The following is a 24,622-nucleotide window of genomic DNA, read 5'->3' as shown; positions in this document are numbered from 1 at the left end:
TGAATTGGATATGTTGTACATTTTCTCTCTCTATTGAGATTTGCTTGTTTGTGTTTTAATCTGAGATTTTCTGGAGTCACAGAAGAAGATCTGAAGAACACTACAACAACTATTCGGGATGTACAGGCCATCTTGTTAAACTTGTTCAGTGCAGCTACTATTTTAATTGGTCACAGCTTGGAAAGTGATTTATTTGCTGTTAAGGTAAGACACACAGGGATCAGTTCTGTGAAGCAAATTCTCTAAGGTTGTTGGAAACTTGTTCTATTCCTAACTTCTATCTTAAGTGTTTTTAAGAAGAAAACTTAATTTTATTACAGTGTATACTATAGCCCAGTTAAAAATCAGCCAAAAAGAAGTGTACCTCCACTTTTTCAGATTAAACTGCCCATATTATACATTTTAAAATGTATAATAAAATATAGCATGACTATTTAAAGCCATTTAATCATTTTAATATAAGATAGGAGCAGACATTGCATTTGTCCCTGGATAAGTTATGCCTGTTTCTCCTGGGACAGAAATGTCCTGGAATGGGTGAGTACATACTCACTACAGCCTAGTTAGGGTGATGTATTTAATGCACTGCTGCTTTTCTGCCACTGATTCAAAGATGTAATCCTGGAATAACCAGTCAGGCACACTTTGCAATGTCCTCTGATAAACTGCTTGTGCTGCTTATCCCATGTACCTTGTTTTGGATTTCTCATTTATCTTTTATTTATGGGTCCCTGAACAGTTGCATTTGTCCCAGGATGAGCCATTTTATCCCAGGACAAGTGCATCATCTGTCCACTATTATAGAATGGGGAAGTTATCACACTATAGATCCAATGTTAGCAATGTAGGAACCTTTGCTATTCCATAAGCATTTGAATAGTGAAAGAAACGTATGAAACACTGTAAGCTTGAAAACATACTGTTTGCAAGCCAATGCAAGGGGTTTTTTTTGCTTTTTTCTCGTTTTTTAGCTATTCCATAACACTGTTGTGGACACGTCAATAGTGTTTCCTCATCGGCTAGGTTTGCCTCATAAAAGAGCACTTAAAAATCTAACGGCTGATTATCTCAGAAGAATTATTCAAGATGATGGTAAGAGCCTTTGAGTTTTTATGTAAGTTGTATGCATAATGAAGGGAAAGAACTAAATAAATCGAGTAATACAGTTGCCCTTTAAAAGCTTGTCACTTGTCATGGGTACTTCTGCCTCTCTGCTGTGTCTTTCATAGTAAGGACAGAATGCTGAAAATGAAGATGTGGGGCAGTGGTTCTCAGCCTTTTTGGACTTGAGACGCCCCTCCATAATTTCTGTGAATTGAGTGGCATCCAGTTTCAAAAACCTATTTTATATATTATGGTCCTTTATCTCTTTCCAGGTGTTCTGAGCAGAGAGGTTAGGAAATCCTTCAGGCAGTGACAGTCTTATGCTGGTGTTATCCACTTTGCTCATCTTCTCCTTCCTGCATTCTCCAAAGGATTCGGTGGCACCCCAGGATGCCTAACATTCTGGCTGAGAACCACTGATTTAGGGTGAAGTTGTCGCTCTTAAAGTTGTTAACTATTTCCATTTGTAGGAATGCCTAAAGAGACTACAGATCTGAGTACTCTTATCAGCGTCTTAAACTAGCTGCATGTTTTTCTTAAAAACGCCCCCCGCCAAATATTGGAACACTTGTTCCCATATCTCAAAATGGATTTAACTTCAAACAAACAAACAAAAACACGCAGGTTCCATGCCTAGGCTTTAGTCATTTTGTTAATACATAGTATTACTTGAGATGGTTGCTTCTAATCCAATAGTTAGTATTTTTCCTTTTCCAGGGTTCAGGTTTAAAGTACATTTTTTAGAATTTAATTTCATATAATTTGTCTCCAATGTGTAGATGCCTGTAAGCAATAATGTTATAATATTTTGCAGCACTCCAACCAGATTGTTTGTTTGTTTCAGAGAAGTAAAACAGCTTTATGCAGACTTGTGTTTTTTACCACAGACTGCTTCCAGTTCCCCAGGCTAGCTTGCATAGCAGTATGCCACATGCCTACATTGCATTGGGCACATCTGAGATGCTACATCACCATGTAGATGCACCCATTGTAACAACCTTGGATTGTTTGCTATGGTAGGGTGCTCAACCTTCTGACCCTATAGCCCATCTAAGGGGTATGGGGCCAGTCTGGGCTGGATCAGGCTCTGGGAACCCTGCACTTCCCTCACCCAGTCACACAAGCAAGGATCAAGCTATAGGGATCTTGTGCTGCCTCTGCCCAGTTTTGGAGCCATGAGAAGCCCTGTGTGCCAGATGACATGGCACTGGGGACTGAACACCCCTGTTGTTTGGCAGTCTTTTGTTTTTCGTTTAAAAAAAGAGGATGCTGGGAGGGATTTAAGAGGGTAAAAAGATCTTAAGTAGAACTAGATACAAGCTTAATCTATATTACGTGGAAGATTTGTTTTGACTATTGTGGCAGCTGGGGTGCCTGTGGCAAAGCAACATGACTGGCTCAGCAAGTTCACTGCCAGTGCTAGCCAGAGGTTTTGGCTTGGAGCTTGCTTGGTGGCAGTGGGGGCAGCAGTGGGAGGGGGAAGGAGACCTTGTGCTGCTAGAGGCAGGGAGAGGTTCACATGATTGGGCGGGAGGGGGGAGGGGTACTGTATACTGGAGGGGTCCCAAGGAGCCTGAGCAGCCCCTGGCTACTCTGAAGTTGGACAGCCCTGTTCTAGAGGTTTAAAGCTCTGCTTTACTTGCTTCTACAGAGACTACCTGCTGACTTACAGTCCCTGCCATTTAAACTGCCAGCAAAAGTCAAAATGGTTAGAATTGAATTCATGAAAATTTTGCAGCTTCAGAAATAAGCAAGGAAAAATGTAACTTGGTAGGAGGAGAGGGGAAAGAGGGCACGAACCCTGGGTGCTGATTTTAGAAGGGTATCAGAATGGCAGCCCCCACTGTTAGTGCCAAGGCTGCTATGTGTTCACAGAGCTTGTGCTGAGGTAGTAGGAGCCCTGGAGTCTAATAGTAAGGGCTTACTTCCCCTACTCCTGCCCCCCCCCCTTAACTTTTTTTTTTTTTTTTTTTTTTTTTTATGATTCTGCAATGAAGTCTTAATGAATCTTGCAGACAACTTGCATTTTTAGAATAGACTTTGTGAGCATATCACTTTTCATGGGGTTCAAAAGTGTATACCTAACCTAAGCACTGAGGTTTATCATACATGTGAACAAGAAACTGCTATGTTGTGCAGGAAAAAAAGATATGGACATAAATTTCACTACTTTGGAAGAATTTGTGTATAGCTTGATATTCAGTATCAAAAGTTCTATTACTATTCTGACAAAAGGGACATTTTGGTAGAGTCAAACTAAATGCTTTTATTTTTTAGAAATAGTGATGGCTGGCAACATTCAAAGTGGCATTAATTAATATGCAACTTGAACAAGTCTTATCGTGGCTTACAACTCTTTTCCCCCCCCCCCTCCCCCCCCCAGTGTACTTTCATTTCCTTGTCTAGCTGCTCTTAGTTCTGCTCTACACAGGGTTGTGGGTTTTTTCTGCTGGGATAACTATTTCTTAGCTATTCCAGAGTAACATTTTTATCAAAGTAATTAAAATAAAACACCTATTTAAACTTTTTAGTAATGTAACTCTTGCAAGATGAGCAGCTGATGCTTTTACTACAGGTTTTTTTGTTGTTTTTTTGTTTTTAAGACTATAAACAAGTATTCATTCTTATTGCACAAAGTTTAAATTAGTTCTGATCATTTTGTCTGTCTCAACTCATTCCTTACTAGACCTTTTTTTAAAATAAAAAGAATGGGAAGGAGAATTTCCTGGCTTCTCTGACTCTTCTCGAGTAGAGAGAGAACATTCTTTTAAAATCTTGTATACATATGTGGAGGTGAATAAGAACGCTGAACTTTGGTATCAGTTTCAAGCGAACTTTTTTTGTCAGTAAGCATTTCTTTCTAGGACATCTATTTGCTGGAAAGGGATTAGTTGGGAGTTTCTGCTGCCTGTAACACTGCTTGTAATTGCCAAGGTTGTTTTTATTAGTCGAGTGCCTGATATACCTTCCAGTCATAAGTATGAAGCAGACCACTGTTGCACTGGAAAAAATAACAAATGGGTCATCTTCATGAGACTCTTGGCCCCTGCACATAGTATCTGTGGAAGGAGGTTGTGAAGTTCAAATACTACTGTAATGTCTGCCCAGTGATGAAGACTGTTGAAATAAAGATGCTTTTACATGTGATGTGGAGGAGCTATGAAAGACCCCTAATATTTTGGTTCATCATCCAAGATGCATCTTCTCTCTTTGGAAGTCATTGGGACTCGTACAGTTACTAATGCCCTGTATTTTACCTTACCTGGCTCCAATTAATACTGTATATTATGGGGAATAATCTTGCTTCCCCAAGATCTTGTTCTGTTTTCATTTAAGTGGGTAGAAATTTTGTCACTGGCTTCAGTGAATTGAACCAGTTCTATGCAAAAGGAAGCTAGATCACATTCTTACATGCTAATAACCTCTTTTTTTGTATCCTGTCTTCTCTGTAGCTGTGGTTCTGTTTATGGTATATCAGATGGCACTGTGTTCTAAATGTGCCCAGTATTTTGTGTTAATTTTTTTGGAAGCTATTATTTTATGCCAAAAATTTTCCTCTTCACTTCCCAGGCTAATGCTTTGCTTTCACATACCTTAACATTTTCTGAAACAGACCCTGACCACATAAGTGTCTAAACATGTCTCGGGTATCCACCCCAACCCACTGTATAGGAACATTCTTCCTGTTGGAGGAACAGAATGACAGTTCAAGTGCTGGCTAACGTAGGTTTGGATGGATAAATGTTTGCACAGGCGTACAACAGGAGTGTGCGAAACAGGCCATATTGAATTCAGATTTGACCCCAATCGGGGACAGCAATTCAGATCACTCTCCCTGATGCATTTCAGCTGAATCCAGATATTAAGGTTTGATGCTGATTCAGACATAGACACAACTTTAAATATTTTTTCTATGTACCTCAAGGTACCAGGCATGGCTCATGAATGCTGCCATGCTGTGGCAGATGGAGCATCCCATAGGAATGCAGGGGGGCTCCCCATGTGCTTGGCAGCACTTCCGGGTCCACCAAGGAGCAGGGGGGTGGGCCCTGCACCGCTCAGCTCAGTGACCAGCTGCAGGGGGACCCCAGGTGCCCCCTCCAGACCCAGGAGGCACCAGTCGCATGCTAAGACCTACCTCCTGGAGGTGTAGGTTTACCCACAAGTGAGATTTGTTATCCCCATGCATACTTGAACTATGCCCTCTCCCTTATCTTTCTCAGTCTTAAGTTCTAGAGGTTTTGCAGTTAAGGAAAAACTGAAGAGCAACATGTATGCACAACCACTATCTTTTGGTGTTGGAAGATGGAAAACTGCTATGAAAGCAGCTTCTGAATATTGTGAAAGCCTGAGGTTTGGTTTTTTGTTTGTTTTTTTTGTTTTTTTTTAAACCAAAGACTTGGAACCTAAGCATACTCTCAGGAGGGAGTCTGTCTGGCTGGCTGATGATGCATCTAGAAGAACTGTGGTTACAGATTTTCTTTTTCTCTACATGGAATGGGGGGATAACTAAGTGCACTATAAAAAGCAGTGAAATCCCTATTCCTCTTTCATAGCTGAATCTTACTTTACAATGGAGTTGCATAACTCAACACAAGTAGCTCTGAGAGCAGGGGTGGAACAAATGAATTTTAACTGTCAGGAATTCATCAGTTGTGTTTACATCTGGGGCGGGGGGAATGATTGCAGGGTGCCTTTTTAATAAATTGTTCTGCTAAATGCTGTCTAGAATGAATATACCTGTGTAGAAGTCGAAACTAAAATACACAGGCACCTGTGTAGAATTCTTCTCTTCGAATGAATATAAAAAAATAAATCTCAGCCTAATACTGCTTCAAAAGTCTGGCTTCCCTCATGCAATTGCCACAGTTGACCAACTGTTTTTATGCAAACTTCTTTGGTGAATTTTCTAATTCCAAAATGGCCACATGCCACTTGATTTTGCTTCTTTTTTTAAAAATTTGATGAATGTCTATAAGAAAAATGACATCATAAACTGGTTGTGTAAACATATTAAGAAGTTTGCCAGAAAAAATAAAAATCAAGGCTTATTTTCAGAGTATGACTCTCTTATATTAGTACTTAATTTCCTCAACTTGTCCTCCCCCCCCCCCCTTTTTTTTTTTTTTTTTTTTTTTGGTGGTTGGTCTTTACCAACAGATATATTTATAAACTCTCAGTTAGGGTTAAATGCAATGTTAGTATATTCCTAGATATTCCAGTTACGGTGAATGCAGTAACGGTTTTGTTACTTTTACCATGCCGTAAGTTGCTGGGCTTGGTCAGTTTAAACTTTTCTAAAGTGTAATAGTTAACTTCTTCCTCTAACCTATCTGATTTTTATGATGGGCACTAACGGAGAAGTACTGCTGTCCTAATATTGTTTTTCTCCCTTAAATATGATTTTCTCTCTTATCAGTTGGTGGTCATGATTCTAGTGAAGATGCTGCTGCTTGTATGGAACTAATGCTTTGGAAAGTAAAAGAAGATAATAAGGGTAGAAAGTGGTGATCTCTTCACTTCAAGAATACCAGAAGAAATGTGTAACTTCTACACAGAGTGACTCTTTCATAACTTTCCGGTCCCACTCCCTCATGCAACGGGCAACAGATGATACTAGGACACCCTTCCTTTCTGTTACTTGTTCATATTTGAAACTTATATTACAAGACCAAAATGCTGTAATTATGCTTCATATCCCATGTGTAACTTACTCATTGTATCTATAAGTACTTCTGTACAAGAATGTTAAAGCTTTGCTTACAAAAGTGAAGCCGATAGATCTTTTTTGTTCAGTTCTATGCTGAAATTGTTACACTGATCTAAACCAGTCAGAAGTTAGAAACTGAAAAGCAGTATTTATGTAATATCTGTGTGTTCAATTTTTGAAAGTTTCATACACTACTTCAAACAAGCTGTGTCACCTTGCTCTTAACCTCAGAATACCATTGCTGTCGGGGCAGCAGATGGCTAGGTTTCCTTTTAACTCTATGTGCCCTTCCCCTCATACATTCTCTTAGAGGTGGAATAAAGACGGAGAGCAGAAAAAAGGGGAGAAATTCTATGATATTACTTACCTCAAAGCTGTTTCCAAAGGTAATTTAAAGTGGTATGATGTAGTTGTACTCTAGTGATTTATATTTGTTTAGTTTGCAAGGCAAAGTTAACAAGGTGCTGAGATGTTTTGTAAGTTAATTTTGTAATTAAGAAGAGTTTTAAAAAACAAAGGAAAAGAAACCCCTTATTTTGCCAGCTGCCTTTAGGAACAACAACAACAGAGTAAAATGTGTTTGTTTATTGTGTGCAGGGTCCATATGGTCTATTCCTTTAGTTTAGGGGGGAGAAAAATATTTTTTATTTGAATGTATACTATGTAAAGAAAAAAGTAGGCTAGATTTGCTGTCACTAGTAGGTTCATGGTGTCAAAGAATAAAGAAGGAAACCCAAGATGACAATAACCATGCCAATCCTTTGTAATGATGCTATGTTACAGGACAATATGTACTTTTAACTAGTATTCACTGCCAGCAGTATATTCTGCAGTGGTATTTAGCTGTTGTGATTTTTCTCTCCGTCTATATGACTACTTGTGCTAAGCATTCTCCTAAGTTAGGCATGTTGGGTACATACGGGGGTACAGTTAGAGGCATAAGTATAGGGTACATGGAACCCAGCAGTAGTGTAAATGGTGCGGGGAATTAGAGAGGGAATTGGCATCGGGGTTAACTTAAAAGGAAGGCTGGAATGATGCCTACCTCCCCCAGAGTCTTAGTTGTACCTGGAGCAGCCCTGCCCTGCCCTGCCCTGCTCTGGCTTGAAGAGCTGAGCTGCAGAAGCCCTGCCCTGCCTGACCATAGGCACTGGCTGTAGGAAGCAGTGGGTGTCTTTCAATCTGCAGTTTAGATCAGACTCTGCTACAGCCAGATAACACAGGGCTGCTCTAATTCAGCTTCTAGGACTGTAGGGCACAGGGTTGTTCCTGCTGTGTCCTGGAGCTAGGTGGTATAGGGCTCCTTCAGCTTGGTTCCTATGGGCATAGAGCTGAGGCCTGCTCCAGATGTGACAAAGGAGTGCTTGCTCCTGTCATGTCCCCCCCTCCCTCCACACCAAAGGTTTGCTCAGGGCAACAAAAGTTATGTTACTCCTCTGGGACTCAAGTTGCATGATGGGATCTAACACTGTCTTCTGTCCCCACCACCCCATGATCCAAAGGTAATCAAATGCTCAAGTCTGGGCTGGAGAGAGGCATCTTCCTCTGCTTGGTATCCTCAACCATGGAACCTGCCCCTCCTTCCCCAACCCTTCTGCACATAAGCTTTTAAGCACAGGTAAGCCTTTTCACTTTAAGGGAGGAGGGGATGAAGGCCATCTTCCCTTTGCATTATAGCCAATAGCTCAATGCATATGGAGTCATTTGCATTGGACTTAGGTTTAAATATGCACTGTTCCTGTGCTAGAAGCAGGTATTGTAGCCAGCAGGCTATGAATACAAGAGGGGTTCCTGACTGTTGAAGTTGCCCTCTGTGTAAATCAGTTCAACAGAGAGACAAACTAGCAGCTGCTACACCTTCAGGGAATTGTGGAAATGGAGAACGGGAAGGGACCTCTGGACAATTGGCACGAGCAACAACAAAAGCCTCAAGGCAGCAGTCAGCACCTTGCTTTTCAGGCCAAGAGCTTGCCTGCTGGGCCATGGAGGTAACGGCCTTTGCTGCCTGTCTCTTTTCTGCATATCTAGTGTGCCTACCTGCATGGTAGCAGAGCAGCAAGAGGAGCGTGGAAAAGTCTCTGTGGGTGATAACCTGGTGGATCCTTGAATGCTAAAGTACTGAGTTCAAATCCTCCCTACAAGTTCATTGTTATGTAAGCATGGGAAGACCCAGATATGAAACAGTAGCAAAATGTGTCTTTTACCTTACATAGACATTAGCAAAACAGCACTGAGGCAGAAAAATGGACTGTTGGACATGGAGCTGTGAGATGAAGGGCCAGACCACTAGACCACAGTCTGGGCTATTTGCTGTTGCTCTGTTTCTGGCCTCCTGACTTCCAGGCCTAGCAGTATTGCTTGAACTGGCTGGGTATGCCCTTGTAATCTGGTGGCCTAGTTGTGTACTTGGGAGCAAAGGGTTTGAGTCATTTTCATGGCAGGAGGTCATTGGATTTGCTGCTGCTTCTCCAGTCACATGCCCTTGCTTCCCCTCAGGCCACTCCATCTGGAAAGGGTAGACCAGAGGTGTGGGGAGTCAATGGCCATCTAAGCCTAAGAGGCAACAAAGGCCATATTGTCACATTTAAGGGAAATAGGCTAGCATAGCTGGCATTTTAAAAGTCAACAGACTTTGCTTAAAGGGAAAAAAAGGAACATGCCAGCAGGTGCTGTAGGTACCAGGCCCCCATGAATATGTCGTCCCACCCTGGACTTGCTTCTGGGAACTCCTCCTGGCTCCATAGACATCTCAGTCTTGTCTTCTTTGGTGCACAAGCTCAAAAGGTGACTTTGAGGGACTTCCCATTGCTATCCATGTGCTCTGTCACTGGTCTGTTGATCAGGTCATGGTAATGGTCTTTTCTGTATAGTACTATTATTGGCCTCAGGAGATTTGGGCTCATTTTGCTAGATCTGCTGCAGGCTTCCACTGTAAGTTTGTTACTCTCATCTTTATGCCTCCACTCTACATGAGGTGTAGTCATAGCTTTGACTACAGTGCAGACTTACAAACCCTTGGTCTGTATGTTCCAGTTAGTTAGTAAGCTCCTGGGGATAGAGCTTTCTCTTGCTATTTGTCTGTAAACTCCCTAACACAATGAAGAGCTGCTCTTAGCAGGACCTTTATGTACAGTACAAAAAATACATGTCACGTAAATACCAATAGTTTATCTCCCATATTCTTAAAAGTATTGACATTTACATTTCTCGTACAACTATTGACAACAATGTTGTCACCGACACTATACGGTAGCTTGCCTTTTCTTTCTTTCTTTACTGTCAGTCATCTATTTATTTGAGAGCCTATTTAGTATATTCAGTTGTCAGCACAAACTCTCAAAGTTGCTTTGTTGAAGAGCAAAATATTCCTGCCTTCCTGAGCATTACGTACACTAGCTGATCATTGTCTCGATTTGAAAACCTTTACATAAAACCATTGAAGAAAAACTGGTACAAGTTCGTATAGTATGTGTTAAAAGCCACACAGCAAATTATATCCTTTCCCATAAAGGACAGGGAAGGGACAAGCAAGTAAGTAAACCTTACCTGTTTATAATCAAAAAGTAATCTATACCTATACATTACATTATTAAACTCAAATGGAAAATGAAGAAGTTTTCTATCCAGACAAATGTGTTCTGCACTGTTTAACATGTTTATGAATCTCCATAAATGCCATCTTTCTTCCCAAAATAGCAACATACTCTTTAATATATATACTTTCAAGTTAAACAAACACTGATATTTTAATACAGAAATTGACTGTTAAACTTAACAAAAGAACAAACAGCATTTACGTTCTTTTCACAGGCATCAGTTAGTCCAAAAATTGTAGTAACAAATTATTTTCATAGCTCACTTTTACTGCCGGTTTCAAAGAGCAGTTATAATAACTAATTATCTTCAGAAATTGCTACTGATAAGAGCTGTTCTGTGTAGGCAAGCAACTGTTTTATCACTGGTACCAAACATAAAGCATTTCTGTTTGAAGCACAATACAGTTTGGATAACACTTGTTATGAGATACCGAAATTCTTATTATTAACTTGGCACATATAAAAAAATTAGGAGGCAATGCACAATGCATTACAATAATTGTGGCCAACGAGCAACATACAGAATTGATCACATTTCCCAAAAAACCGTTGTGGAGGAAACATCAGAGTTCATTACTCGAGTTCATTTCTAGTCAAATAGTATATACACTCCTACAGTCTATGGAGGCTGAATTGCCTGGAAGATATGCACATTGGTATCTGTAGTTAAACAACTACAGGTATTATACAGAGAGAGCTATACACAATTCTACATGGCACATCATAATTCTAGACTCCTGTTGGTTTTGAATTTTGTTTAATAGATAATCATTACATGAAGATTTTCTGTCTTATGCAGCTTCTTCAGCAGAGCAATCGATGCCTGCATAGGTAAACTTCTCATACAGGGTTGTATTCACATAGGTCTGAAACAATAAGAGAGGTTAAGGTAGAATGGAATGCATGTTTCTTAAGTTCCTCAAGCTGTAGAGAAATTATCCAGTGGTACATTATTACCTTTCGTTCTTCTAACATCCTGTTCAGGGACACCAATATCTGAGCGAAGGATGGCCTTTCGTATGTTTTCTCCCGCCAACATTGTCTCATTAGGTCATACCTAAAAGTCAGGTGCAAACCCATTATGACTTGGAAGCTCTCTCTCAGAACAGTGAATGAGGGTTTTAGCTTAAAAATAGAATAAATATCGTATAGTTGCAGGCTGGGATTTCCAAAGTAAACTAAGGCTTTTAAGTCCTTTAGGCTTCTTTGAAATGCTGACCCCCCAAATACCTAACATGGAAATTAAAGCTCAGTTTTGAAGTGAAAGAGAAGTAGCCAAATACAAGACCTTTATACACAAAAAAAAGCAACTAAGATCCAAAGATCAGGAGAGTGTGGGAACTTCCTGGCCCCATGTAGAATGTGTCCTCTGTACCAGAGGCCAGGAGGAAAATGACATAACGGTTACTGCAGAAGCTCTACACCCAAGACTTCTGTTAGGTTCGATTGGTTGTGTGGCATATATCTGTTCCACTGATCTCTTCAGTCACTGTGGTAACAATTACACTGGGCACCAGCATTACTCATTTCTGCTATAGACCCTTTTAAATTAAAGCTTTCCTTATTTTACTCAGTCAACTTTCAGGAACTTTTCTATTTGGGCTTAAATTTCAAATGGCTGATCTCTATCTGAAATGGAATCTGTTTTGGAAAACTTAAGTTCTTTGCAAAATGGAGGCGGTGGGGAAGTGTCACTACAATTTTCCAATCATCTGTACTTATGATATGAAAAAGGCCTCAGTAGTTACCATTGTCTTCACATGCATAATAATATGAAGCAATAAACACTCTGGAGTTTATTGCCCTCACCTGCACTGTTAGCACATGTGCCTAGGACCACAGCATGTTGAGCCAGGTTGGAACAGCTCTTGCCTCATAGGCCTGGGCTGGCTCCCCCCTCAATATCCACTCAAGCTGTCATAGTGTGGGGGGGGGCATGAGGCAACTGGGCTCCATCCCACCCTCCCCACCTCCAATTTGGCAGCCTCCAAGGAGCACCCACACCTGTTGGCCAGGGCCAGTGCAGGCAGGCTCAATCTCCCCCTGACCCAACAGGCAACACCTGTTTGGTTGTGGGGGGGGTGGGGGCAAGCTCTAACTTATGGTGCTTTATATGAAGCACCATGAGTTAGGGTGCCTAAACATCTGTAGGCATCATAGGCAATGCATAGAGGGGGGCACGGGGGTGGGGCACATGCCCCCCCGAGTTTGGACCCCACCAGCCGGGGAGTGCCAGCCAGTGCCCCCTGTGAAGCACCAGCGGCACGTCTGGTTTTGCCAGTGGTGCTTCTGAGACTGGCGATCGGGCGCTGAGGGACTCCCCCCAGCTGGTGATCGGCTGCTGGTACACCCCACCCCCCTCCCCCCGAGTCAGAAGGCACCAGTCACCCATGGTAGGCAGCCTAAAAGGTTACATGAGATTGTTTACTTACACTTCATCATCACAATTGAGAGGCTTTTCCAGTCTGTACCCTTGTGGCAATTTCTCATACAGTTCAGCACATGTCATTCCACAGTATGGTGTTCCACCTGAAACATACAATTTTAATACTGTGCTAAACAAATTCTTCTTGTGCTGTCATGAAGGAAAGAAACTTGTGACCCAGGCCCCTGGCATACATTACACCTAAGACATGATTAAACAGTTCATCATATCTTAAGTTGTTACTAGTCATGTGTCAAAAAATGTGTAATAACTTTGTGGCTGGTTCCTATCATGCCATTAATTGAGCATGTGGCCAGGCTGAGACTCCCTCCATGCACATGAGACATGGCAGGAAGCGTGATTGTGGAGATTGTGCATCAGATTCCATCACACCTTTACTTGCATGTCTGCCAGGGTCCTGAGAAGCACAACATGAAATATCTGATAAGGACAGGTAATGCTGATTATCCCAGCTCAGAAAGAAAAATGCACTGAGTAACCATACTAAATAAAAACTATTTCATTTATTATTTGTGCCCTGTTAAAACATACCTAGTGCCACACTTAGTAGGACTGCCCTGAGCACTCTTCTACCCTCTTTTTTTTCAGTCCCTCCATTTCAAATCGTGGAAATGAGGCAACATGGTGGCCTTAGATTGGCACTGAGGGCACACCAACAAACACACCTGAGACAGGGAGCCAGTGTGACCATTCACAGTGGGTCCCTGTAAGCACTTAGTATTTATGGAATCAGGCTTTAATATTATTTGAATAATAATTTTAGAAGCCGCCCATTAAAATTTGTAGAAAAGATGAAAGGGAGCTTAAATTGGAATACAGCAAACTCTGTAAAAAAAAACCCCTCTTTAAAATGTAAAATGTAACACTTCTTAAACTGTAACAGTTTTCTTTATTTCTTCAAAGAGTCTGATCTAAAGCCCATGCAACATAGAATACTGCCCATCAGCTGCAAAGGCATTTTGATCATGCCCTAAGTCACACGATATGCTTTTTTTTTTTACATTCCAAATTGATTTACTTTTTAAAAGTGTGTTATTTAAAAATAAATGGTTATTTTAAATTCTTTAATGTTTGAAAGTGAAAATATCACATCTTTTTCTTTTGTAACATGGGGCATGCACAGGACTTGGAAGTGTGACTGTGACTGTTTTATAAGGGTACCATGATTAGCTAATGAATTAAAAGAAAACATTGGAAAAATGTTTGAATAAGAGGAACTGCATAGTGGACTAAGTCCACAGCTGAGAGCCAAGAAAATATTCAAATATTCTCTCCCAGCTTTGTCTAAGCTGATTTATTTGTATGCTGGTAAAAACCAATACTTACCTAAGCTAACAATTTCCCATAGTAGGACACCATATGACCACCTACAACAGGGAGGAAGGAAAAGTGTTCAGAGCTCAACAGGAACAATGAGCAGGTTTGTTATTAAAAACATAATTTAAGTATAATTATATTTTCAAACATAAAATGTCAATGACACATTTGAGAATACACAAAGAACATAAGATGTGATTAGTTCTTTTCATTATTTGCACATATCTTGCTGTTTAATAGCAGGAACTGGGACTTTCTAACATAAGGGGCTGGATTCTCAGCAGGCCTAAATTGGTGTAAACAATACTGACTTTAGTGTAACTGGACCAGTTTATGCTATCCAAAGGTCCAGTTTGTAAACTCCACCCTTTTTTTTTCCTTGCTTTGTGCAGGCACCAAATTCTTACAATTTTATGGTGTAAATGCAGGGCAGTGTTGCTGAGGTCAGTATAATTACTCTAGGTTTCCATTGCTAGAAGCCAGAGACAAATTCAAATCCAAAGTGCCTAGTTTCTCTTCAATCTTCCAGAGAATCGCCCATTTTGTTCCTTCTTGTTAATGAACTCTAATTCTGAATTCTTTTAAATACCTCAGATTGCTTAGGACTCCCCTCTCCCCTGGTTTTTGCTTTTTTTCCTTTGGCCAAAGTTGTTGGTGAATTCTGATCGTGTTAATCATTTATAAAGTTCTCTGGTCCCAAATCCTGCTCTGTTACACTAAGAGAAATCCACAATGGCTTTACTACCTTTAGAGTCACTCCTAGCTTACAACCATGTACATGAGGACAGAACCAAACCCACTGACTTCACTCCAACTATTCATGTAGGAAAAAAAATGGCCTTTTAAAGGGTCCCCTTAATGTTTTCAGGGTTTTTTAATTTCACTTATGTTCTCTTATTTCATTTATCTGACGCCAAAGAAAATTGTTATTCAAAGGTGATTTATCTCATGCTTCCTTTTTTCCTCTTCATTTAAAGATTTACAAATACGAGCTTAAAAGAAATTATTTGGGAAATAATTAAACACCACAGCAGTTGCATAGGAAATGGACTCTATCATCTATATATTAACATCTCAGTAAGTCATGACTTCTAACATTACCTTCTCCTTTTGCCCCAGGAACTCTGATCCAGTAAAGAACGTAAGCGTGGGTGTGCCTTTAAAGCTCATACGGAGTCCTATTGACTTCAATGAAACTATTAGAGCGCTTACAGCTAGGTGTGTGCTTTGTTACATCAAGGCCATGATCCTTGGTCAGATCAATTTATCATACCCTGAGGGATACCTTTTTCAGGTTATTCAGAACTGGAGTTCTGCGTGGCCCATCTGACCCAGTAGGGACAGTGACAATTGTCATGAGACCGTAATCAGCCGTGGAACTGGCTGACATAGAGGTTTGTAATCATTATGAGATTACCTAAACTGTAAAGAAAAGCAGCACGGGGGGACAGCAACTTGGACACGAAACGTTAGGACAGATGAAAAAAAAGCACAGGCAGGAAGAGATGAACTTGGTTTGAAAACCTGTCACCAAGGGAAGCAACACAAGGTGCTTGACTATACAGCATCATTTCTAGCCCAGTTTTGGTCTGGTCTGTGCCTCCCAGTGGCCTTAAGGGGGAAATGGTGGCCTGGATAATGGCAGGTCATGAATCCCTCTAATGACCACGGTGTCTAGCCCTTAATTAGCTGAGGCAGCACCAATATCAGCTCTCACATCCATCAATTCCAATATCCCCAAGAGGAGTGGGAGAGGTGCTTGACAATATGGCAAGCTAGCCAGCACACCTTTAATTCAGTTTCAGTTACGTCAATCCCTCCTGGTGGTCTTAAGAGGGGAATGATGTTACCTCAAGCCATGAATCCCTCAAATGGCCACAGTGCTGTACCTATAAGAAGAGCCTAGGCAGTACCAGTGTTGTCTCAGGCATCCATCAAATCCCAGTTTCAGCTGCCACAGAACTGCTGTCCTAGCAGTTTTCTGAGTGAGATTGGTGCTCCAGTGGGCCTTGCAAAGATACAGTTGAGCTCTGGATCCAGACTGAAATGCAGCCATGTCTAAGCGTCCCATGGACTTTGAAGGTCAGATCTGGATTCACACCAAACCTAAGCTTCACTTATCCATTGCGGTCCACCCCAGTTGTCTGTCCATGTGCCAATACACGCTTCTATGTCTTTTGAGCTGGGTGAAGTAACGACTATGAAACTGACATTACTACCCTGGCTGAACACCTTCCTCCAGGCCAGTGTTTCTCAACCCGCGGGTTGTGACCCAAAAGTGGGTCACAAGAAGATTTCAAAGGGTCGCGCGCTGTGGCAGGACAGAAGGGTGGTGGGAAGGCGCCTGGCCCTTCCAGAGGGGGAAGAGGGAAAGGGCGAGCTGCATGGCCAGGCTGGTGGCACCAGGGCCATTGCCCGTGCTTGTGGAGGTGGGGCAGCCAGGGAGACATTGCTCAGGGGACAGGAGGGGCCATGATCAGGCTGCCTGGCACAGCTTGGCAGCCTCAGGTGGGGAGGGGCAGGGGGGTGCCACAGGCCTCTCCTCCTCCTCGCTCCAGCCCATGCCAGTGCCAGAGTAGCTCTGCTGCTGCCCATGTGAGCCAGAGCCACCTCAGCCACTGTGCTCTGGCCTGAGTGGGAAGTGGGTAGCTGGTCCCCTCTGGCAGGACAGCGGGGGCGGGAGGTTGCAGGTTGGATGTGAGGTATACCAGCATGGCCGGGGGGGGGAGGGGAGGGGAGGGGCAGGGGACTGGGGGTCAGGCACTGGCAGGACCAGGGGGGTGTGGGTTGGGACAGGCCATGGATCTTTACAAATGGGTCCTGGCAGAAAAAAGTTGATAATCACTGTTCTAGGCAGAGGTGATGTTATTGTCACTTAGAAAAATGGCTTAAAACGTCCACTTACACATCACTGTTTGTGGTATACACACTGTAATTTAAGGATTCAATTGCCATCCATCGTACTGGAAGCCTTCCCTAGAAAGACATTTGCATTAGAGGCTATTACCATAGACAATGAGTAAAGGTTGACAGTGGAGGAGGCACAACTGTTGCTGCTGGGTGCTGTCCCTGGCTGAGCTGCATCACCGTGCCCTGTTTTTGGTGCAGAAATCATGCTGCTGCTGCCCCTGATGCTGCCAGACTGTGGCTCTAGCTCACAGAAATCTGGGGGAGGAGCACATGCCCCTCATGGTCCCCCATGCATTACACTAATAATAGTTGTCATTTCTGTTTCAAAATGACCAACCTGAAACCTACCCCACAAGGATTCACATTCACAATTGTAACAGTATGTGTAAATGACTTATTTCTAAGCAAATATTTCTTTCATTAAAAAATTAACAAACAATATAGAGAGTTACTTTGGTCCTCTTTATGATGAAAATGGTATGCCCATCTGGACTGCTCTCTGTGTTTGGCACACACTTATTTAATAGGTCACTGCATTAGCTGTAGAACAATGCTACCGCTCAGTAGCGACTTTGGTTTCTTTTCGTTCCCATTTTTTGTCGCTGTTGCATTTCATTTAACATCTTAGCATTTGTGGGCTCATAATCATTAAAATAAAATTGAGGATTGTTTTATTTGTCCTTCATGTGATATTTTACACTCAGAAACATTGAACACTTATTTAGTAGTAATGTCATGCATAACAAAATTTACCCTGATTCAAAAGTCTAATCTGAATTTTCCTGACACCGAATTGCTGCGCAAGGGAGGCCATAGCTTGACATAAGGCAACATAGCTCTGCATAAATCACTAGAATTAGGCCATTTGAAAATTTGCCCCCAAATCTCATTTTTATTTCATTCTGCTCATTCACCCCCCCCCATATACCCATACACACCCTGAATACAGCTGTAATGAAAGTTTTTATTGTTAAGGATACTGACAGGCCTTGGCCAGAACCCCACATCCAAACATCCTGAAACTTTCCATGTGTCTCCAAATTCAACAGTACTTGGACTTTAAGGAAGGTTCATATCTCAATGTTGTGTCTTAAGTTAATCTTTAAAAAAACCCGGAGTGATGACCCCTGAGAAAGTATGACTAAGTAGACAACTTTGCTTCAATCCTTACCATTGTCTTTTTAACATAAACTTCTTGACCTCTAGACAATCCAAAATCTGCTATTTTTGCAACATAGTTTTCTCCAACCAAAATGTTTCTTGCTGCTAAATCCCGATGAATAAACTACAAAGAACAAGCAGAAATTCCCATGTGAGCCATGACCCTTGGGTTTGGTTTTATACTGTGTGCCACATTAAAAATTATTGCCACATGAGGAAATGCAGAAGAATTAACAAAGAAAACCTCTTGGCATGACAACAGAATAAGAAAATCTCTGTTCAACTTTTTGGTGTAATAAGGAAGAGGCGGAAAACAGTTGTGCTATCACCTGCAGATCTCTTACCACCTCCTAACTTACACTCCCTGACAAAACATTTTATGGAGCCACGACATAATTTGGCTAGCAAATGGATGTTCTTATAGGCTGAAGTAGCAACCTGTATGAGCTCATGTTACAACTGATGTCATGTAGTATTTTTCTCTCTCTATGCAAAAGTTATTAAGATAACATTTAATGTATTAATAAAAGTTAGATTTTAGTTACGTGGAACTGTGTGAGGCTATTCCACATTAAACTCTGGGTTGATTAGACTTTGACAATCCTTTAGTGCCATGGGTGCATAACTCTGGGGCTCAGAATGGGGGTGCAGATGGGGATCTCTGGAAGTGCTGGGGCAGGGAGGGTGATGGGGTTTGATACAAGCTACCTGCAGGGCTCCGTGCCTGCACTCCTCTCCCTGTCCCTACCCTTGCCTCCATTCTTTGGCACTACACAAGATCTTTGCCCAGGGTGCTGAAATTTCTTGTTACACTTCTGCAAAAAGGTGATAATTCATGGCCATGAAACAATCCTGACAAGTATGCAAAGGAGCAGTGAAGCAGTTGCAAGTAGCAATACATTAGTATGTGTGGGAACCTACTGAATTCATTGTGGAAGTGGAGTGTGTGGCGGCTCATTTAAACTTGCATGTTCCTGCACGCGTACCTTTTCCCTTGCCCCCCTTCCTCGCTGCTGATTAGCAGGGGACCACTCTGCTCCCTCCTGTTCAGTAGGGAGACTAAAAACCATGGTTTTAAACATGGAGCCATTTTTGCCTCCCTGCCAGTCAGCAACAAACTGCAGGGCTGTCCGGGGCCTCTCAGCCGATCAGTGGCAAAAGGCAAAAATGTCGCCAGATTAAAACTGCAGTTTTTGCTTTCCTGCTGATCAAGGATGAGTCACAAGCAGGGCCCATCCTGGGAGAGGGGCATGGGAGAAACTGCAACATTAAAGGAGCTACAGTGCATCTCACTTCTGCCATGAATTCAGTAGGTCCCTAATTATGTGGAAATATCCCTTTCATTAGATAACATTTTTTCATTTGGAACTACAAGACAAAGTTGGGTGGGGATGAAATGGCCTATAATACACATTAAGAATAAAATAAACCAAATTCTGGAGATAAATGTACATGCCAAAGGCCTTCTTGGGAATGATCTTCAATCATATTTTGATTTACCATGTATGTTTTGAAGTGCTACATCGGTTCCCAAATAATTCAGTGACAAGACCCATCTAGATAAATAAGTGGAGGTGGACAGGTAGAAGAATAGACGAATCAATTCACATTGTAAAAGAAAGAAATATGAATTGGAGGAACAAATAATTAATTGCAGAAATCCATCAAATATCAATTAGTCATGGCACACATATTACTGTTACGTTACTAAATATATGTAACAAATAATAGAACAAAGCATTTCCAAATCAACTGTTTGTGTTTAAAAGGAAAGGAGTTCAGAACTGACCTGTTTTTGGCTTAGATAGTCCATCCCTCTGGCCACATCTGCTGCAAAATGCAGAAGCTGCTGAGAGGACAGGGTGGAGGCAGTACTGTTGGCAATAGCAAATGCTGGGTCTGTCTCCAGCACTCTGCTTTTCCTCAGAAAATCAAGTAAATTTCCATGGGGAGCATATTCAATAGCAAGGTAGAGATACCCTGTTGTAAACCAGACAGTTTATTATTACTAAGCTAAAAAAAATGGACAGTAACAAAGCCTGTGCATTTCCATGGATGGTGCTGAGTATCAGATTTAAAAAAGACAATGAGGTAAGGCTGATTAATGTAGTAGTTTCAGAAGAATTCTTGTGGTTCTGTGGCTCAAAACCAGCTTTTCATTAGAGACATGGTACAATTCATCAGTTCACATTGGTGAGGACATGGGCAGACAATTAACTGGTATAAATAGATGTACCTCCCATGTAAGGTTCTCTTATGAATCTATCTCAATCGAATGACCACATTGCTTGGTTTTCAAAAAGATTCACTCTTTAAACCCCCTAAACCACCAACTATTGTTTTAGATACATCAGGCTTTTTGTTTATTACAAGCACCAACTTTATTTAACCTCTGCTTGTGTTTTATGTTTTAATGAAGATTTTTTTCTTAACTGGTCTGAGGGCAATAACTTGCTAAACACTAGGAAACTTTGGATTGGAAAAATATCTAATTCTATAGTTTCTTGCTTTTAAAATAACTCTAAAATAGCTCTTGCTCAGGAAATAAGAGTATCTTACCCCGATGTTCACATGCTCCCAAAAGATTTATGATATTAGTATGATGACCAAGTTTACACAGAACCTCAAGTTCCCCAGCAAAGTCTCTGTGATCATCCTTTGAGGCATACTCTGGAAATCAAATAAGCATTTATTTATGTAGTCCTTTGAATTGCAGTTGTAACCACATGCTTGCTACTATTAATTATGAAAAGACTTTGGAACTGTCTGGGGAATTACTGGTAGAAAGGGAAACTCCATGGTGCTCACTTGAATAATAATATCACTCTTCAGTCCAAAAACAGGAGGCACCTGTTTTTCCATAGCTTTACCAAATAGAGGATTTACTGCAAAATTTAAATCATTGTCTTATTGTCTGGGGAGATAACAAGCCCAGATGTGTTCTATAACATGTATACGATTCATCAGCCTAAGAATGTGGTCACCAGAAAGACTCTGGTCATCAATCTTCGTGCTGAAGCCCCCCAAGAGCAATAAAGGAGTGAAGCAAGCAAGCTCACATCAAAATCCATCCCTAGGCTAGGGAGATCAGTACACCAGTGGTATTTTTAACTTAGCACAGGTACAGACATGCATAAGTGACTGGAAACTGGTCTATATCAGAAACAGAACAGAAGGTTGGCTCACAGAATCTGCTATACCCATTACAGAACAGAAGTTCAGTGCACACAGACTGGTGTAAAGCTAACAGAACCCAGTTTAAGATTTGCTCCCTCTGCTCCTCTCCCAAGGGGCAGGGGTGTCTTTTGTTTGCTATAGATAAACTGTGCTGCTTACAGAAAACCATGAAACTTAGATTGATTCTGCCTCAGGCTTTTTGACTGTCTATACCTAGCCAGGAGGCAAATATTGCCCAGGCAACAGCTGAAATGATCTAACTTTTCGTTTATATGAATTAATATGTATGTTTCAGTAGGGCCCAAAGGCTCTAGGTTCAGGATTCTCTTGCACCAGATGCTTTACAGGAATAGATAAATTTCATGCCCCTGTGTCAAAAAAGCTACAATTTTAAAGAAATTTCACAGATTTATATCACCAACCTTTCATCCTTTTAATGGCAGCATCCATTCGTAAGCCATCTTTCTTGATTCGTGCTTTAAGAACTTGGCCAAAGTTGCCCTCCCCAATCACATCTTGAAATTTGATGTCATTCCATTCGAGAACTGGATAAATAGTGGGGTCCGGGCTGTTTTTGGCTTTCCTGCTCAGAGTGAGTGTCCCTGAATTAAATTGGACAGCTGGTTCTTCTCTCTGTAAAAACGAAAAGCAAGTGTTATTAGCTGTGGCTTATACCACAGTAGCCGTGTCTACATGAGACACTTACTGCACAGTAACTCATAACTACTGCACAGTTGTGTTGTTGGGCACAAACTGTGACGTTACACTACTGCTCAGTAATAATGAGCTACTGTGCAGTAAGCATCACTAGGCAACTGTGCCAGGATGCTACTTCACATTAATACTGGTTACTGTGTGGTCATTTAGTATTTGGTTATGCAAGTACTAAATGACTGCACAGTAACAACTGCACAGTGGGCAGCTCATGTAGATGTGAGCAACGCAGACAGAACTCATGGCCCCAGCTATACAGCCCTCTCAGCATATATACAGGAGTAAGGTCTATTCTGATACAGTTCTCAGAAAAGGTATGGACTGCCAAATACAGAGATACTGAGGCTATAGTAGCCTAGCAGGAGATATCCCTGTAGCTCATCTCCCTTCTGTTGTACAATCCTGGCCCCTACACAGAGCTGGCAAAGGTGTGGGGCTGCTACTGGCTGCCTCCTGACCTAGTGTTCCACATACGAAAGCTGTGTAGCAGCAGTTACTGGTCCTCAAATTAAACCCATTTGCAACACAAAATACAGCTTCCCAGAAACAGAATTGGCCCAAGAAGTTAAAACTAACCTTCCTTATGTCTAGCATTCCCTCAGCCACTGCACATATCAGAACATGTAACCTGGTGGTGGAAAGGACTTAGAAAAAGCAAGATGTACTGTGCAGGTGCCTTGTTCTTGTAGTGGACCTTCTACTTCATATTCCACAACTGTTATCCCTTCCTCAGCTCTGGGTCAGTAATAGGTGAGCTTTACAATATTGCTCCATGCATAAGTATGGCAGGGAGTGTTTATTTGGAAACTCCAGGGTTGAGAAAGTGAGGCCTATTGGGAAAGGCTAATAGGTGAGGCCTAGATGAATGGTAACATAGACAAAAAAAACCCACCGCCACATTTTGGAAGGCTTGAGCCATTCGGTGCTGGAAGTTAGCACGCTTCAGCTGAAGCATGATAAGAAAGGCCAGGAGGATTGTTAGGCAGGTCATCCCAGCAGAGCCAAGAATAGCAATCAGCAGCATTTTCCCGCCCTTTGATTCATGTTGAGCTGTTAAAAGTGGGGGGAAATGTTATTTAGTAGCATCCAATTAATCATGACTATCCCATGATAGGTAAATATAAGCACCTCCATGTTACAGATAAAACATAAAACATATAGAGTAGATTTCTAAAAGTGGATACTGCTTTTGGAGGATTTAAGTTTTTGATGCTTGATGTTAACCACATGGGGCTTGATTTTCAGAAGTATTACGAACCTCCTACTCTCACCTATTCCAAGTGGAGCTGGAGGACTTCAGAATCTTTTCAAATTAAGGTGCTGGTGCCTTTTCTGGATGAAACCCCCGGCCTGTGGTACCCAGGAGGCCAGACTTGATGATCACCCCTCTCTCCTTAAACCCTATATATCTATGAAATGTTGGGAACATAATATATTTAAAGCTTACAAAGTCAGTTGAGACATTGGCAAATTTTGTCCAATGTGATTTTTCCCCAGACACACCATGTGCCCATAGCAGAGCTGAGAATCAAACTCTGCAGCATGAGTCTCTATGTAAATTGTGCATGTTTGTCTTAAAACCTGATAATAATTCAGAGAAAATTAATAAACAAAAAGCTCAGGTGTTAGTAGCCCCTGCTGTGTCCTTAGTTCACTAATCTACAAAATGCCTCCGACTACCTTCACATGGCTTGTGGTGAGTTCTGAATGGTGGAGTGACCAACCTTTTGCTTCTGGAAGAGTCTTCAGTTGAACAGAATTGTTAGGATTACTTGATCCTACGTTGTTCTGGGCACTAAGCTCAACCTGATATCTGGTGTTCGGCTCAAGGCCTTTGAGATGGTATTGAGTAATGGTGGTGTTTCTGATGGTAACATCAATGTGATTGTACTCTGCCTTGCCACAAATTTTGTAGCTGATGATGATTGAGGAGATGGACTCTCCCTCAGCAGTTGACCAAGATATTAAAGCAGAGGTGTCTGTAATGTTGCAAGTCTTGATGTTGTTGGGGGCAGGTGGGAATGCTGTGTATAAAAAAAAAACAACCATTCCTGTTTACATCAGTCCTTTTTTCCTGTACCCAGACAGCCACGACCTTTACCTTTGCTCCCATCGCCTTAAACATAACAAGGATCTGGTTGACAGGATATGAAGTTTGACCAGGTTGTCTATAAATTTGATATTGCAGTACCACCCTCTTTCAGAAGAGGTTATTCTGCCAATTGGCATGCATCTGGCCAGGTTAGAAGAGGGAAGAGAATATTTCAGGTATTACCATATGCTTTTTGAATGAAAGCAACATATTTTACTTCCCCTTTCAATCAGGATCCTTTATTGCTTCAGTAACCCTTACTTACCCCAGTTGGAGGAGCTGTTCCCCTTGTCAGACCAAAGATTAACGGAAAGGGGAAATTCAATGTCAAAACTTAGACAGATTTTGTGAGGAAAAGGGGTGAGCTGCTGACTAGGGGCTAGAGCAACAGCTGG

The 24,622-nt window shown here is 41.6% G+C and overlaps 2 protein-coding genes across 2 annotated transcripts in view; one reads left to right on the top strand and one right to left on the bottom strand.

Moving 5' to 3' along the window:
* Positions 1-7,546, top strand: part of LOC149868546 (RNA exonuclease 1 homolog) — a 28,318-nt gene extending 20,772 nt beyond the window's left edge. The window contains exons 13-15 of the mRNA XM_090038814.1: positions 66-204; positions 972-1,092; positions 6,524-7,546. Of these exons, the coding sequence (XP_089894940.1) occupies positions 66-204; positions 972-1,092; positions 6,524-6,615 (352 nt within the window). The 3' untranslated portion in view covers positions 6,616-7,546. The remainder of the gene's footprint in view (positions 1-65; positions 205-971; positions 1,093-6,523) is intronic.
* A 2,445-nt stretch (positions 7,547-9,991) lies between these two features.
* TEK (TEK receptor tyrosine kinase) overlaps positions 9,992-24,622 on the bottom strand; it is a 73,565-nt gene continuing 58,934 nt past the window's right edge. The window contains exons 13-23 of the mRNA XM_090038813.1: positions 23,860-24,159; positions 23,028-23,185; positions 21,844-22,054; positions 20,804-20,914; positions 20,034-20,224; positions 18,255-18,368; positions 17,079-17,149; positions 14,183-14,223; positions 12,843-12,939; positions 11,368-11,467; positions 9,992-11,276 (exon numbers count right to left, since the gene is read on the bottom strand). Of these exons, the coding sequence (XP_089894939.1) occupies positions 11,202-11,276; positions 11,368-11,467; positions 12,843-12,939; positions 14,183-14,223; positions 17,079-17,149; positions 18,255-18,368; positions 20,034-20,224; positions 20,804-20,914; positions 21,844-22,054; positions 23,028-23,185; positions 23,860-24,159 (1,469 nt within the window). The 3' untranslated portion in view covers positions 9,992-11,201. The remainder of the gene's footprint in view (positions 11,277-11,367; positions 11,468-12,842; positions 12,940-14,182; positions 14,224-17,078; positions 17,150-18,254; positions 18,369-20,033; positions 20,225-20,803; positions 20,915-21,843; positions 22,055-23,027; positions 23,186-23,859; positions 24,160-24,622) is intronic.

Source organism: Crocodylus siamensis, chromosome 3 (assembly GCF_052110815.1).
Source record: "Crocodylus siamensis isolate JL-2025a chromosome 3, ASM5211081v1, whole genome shotgun sequence".
Lineage (NCBI taxonomy): Eukaryota > Metazoa > Chordata > Crocodylia > Crocodylidae > Crocodylus > Crocodylus siamensis.
Note: the sequence above shows the minus strand (reverse complement) of the source record. Positions and strands in the feature narration are given on the sequence as shown.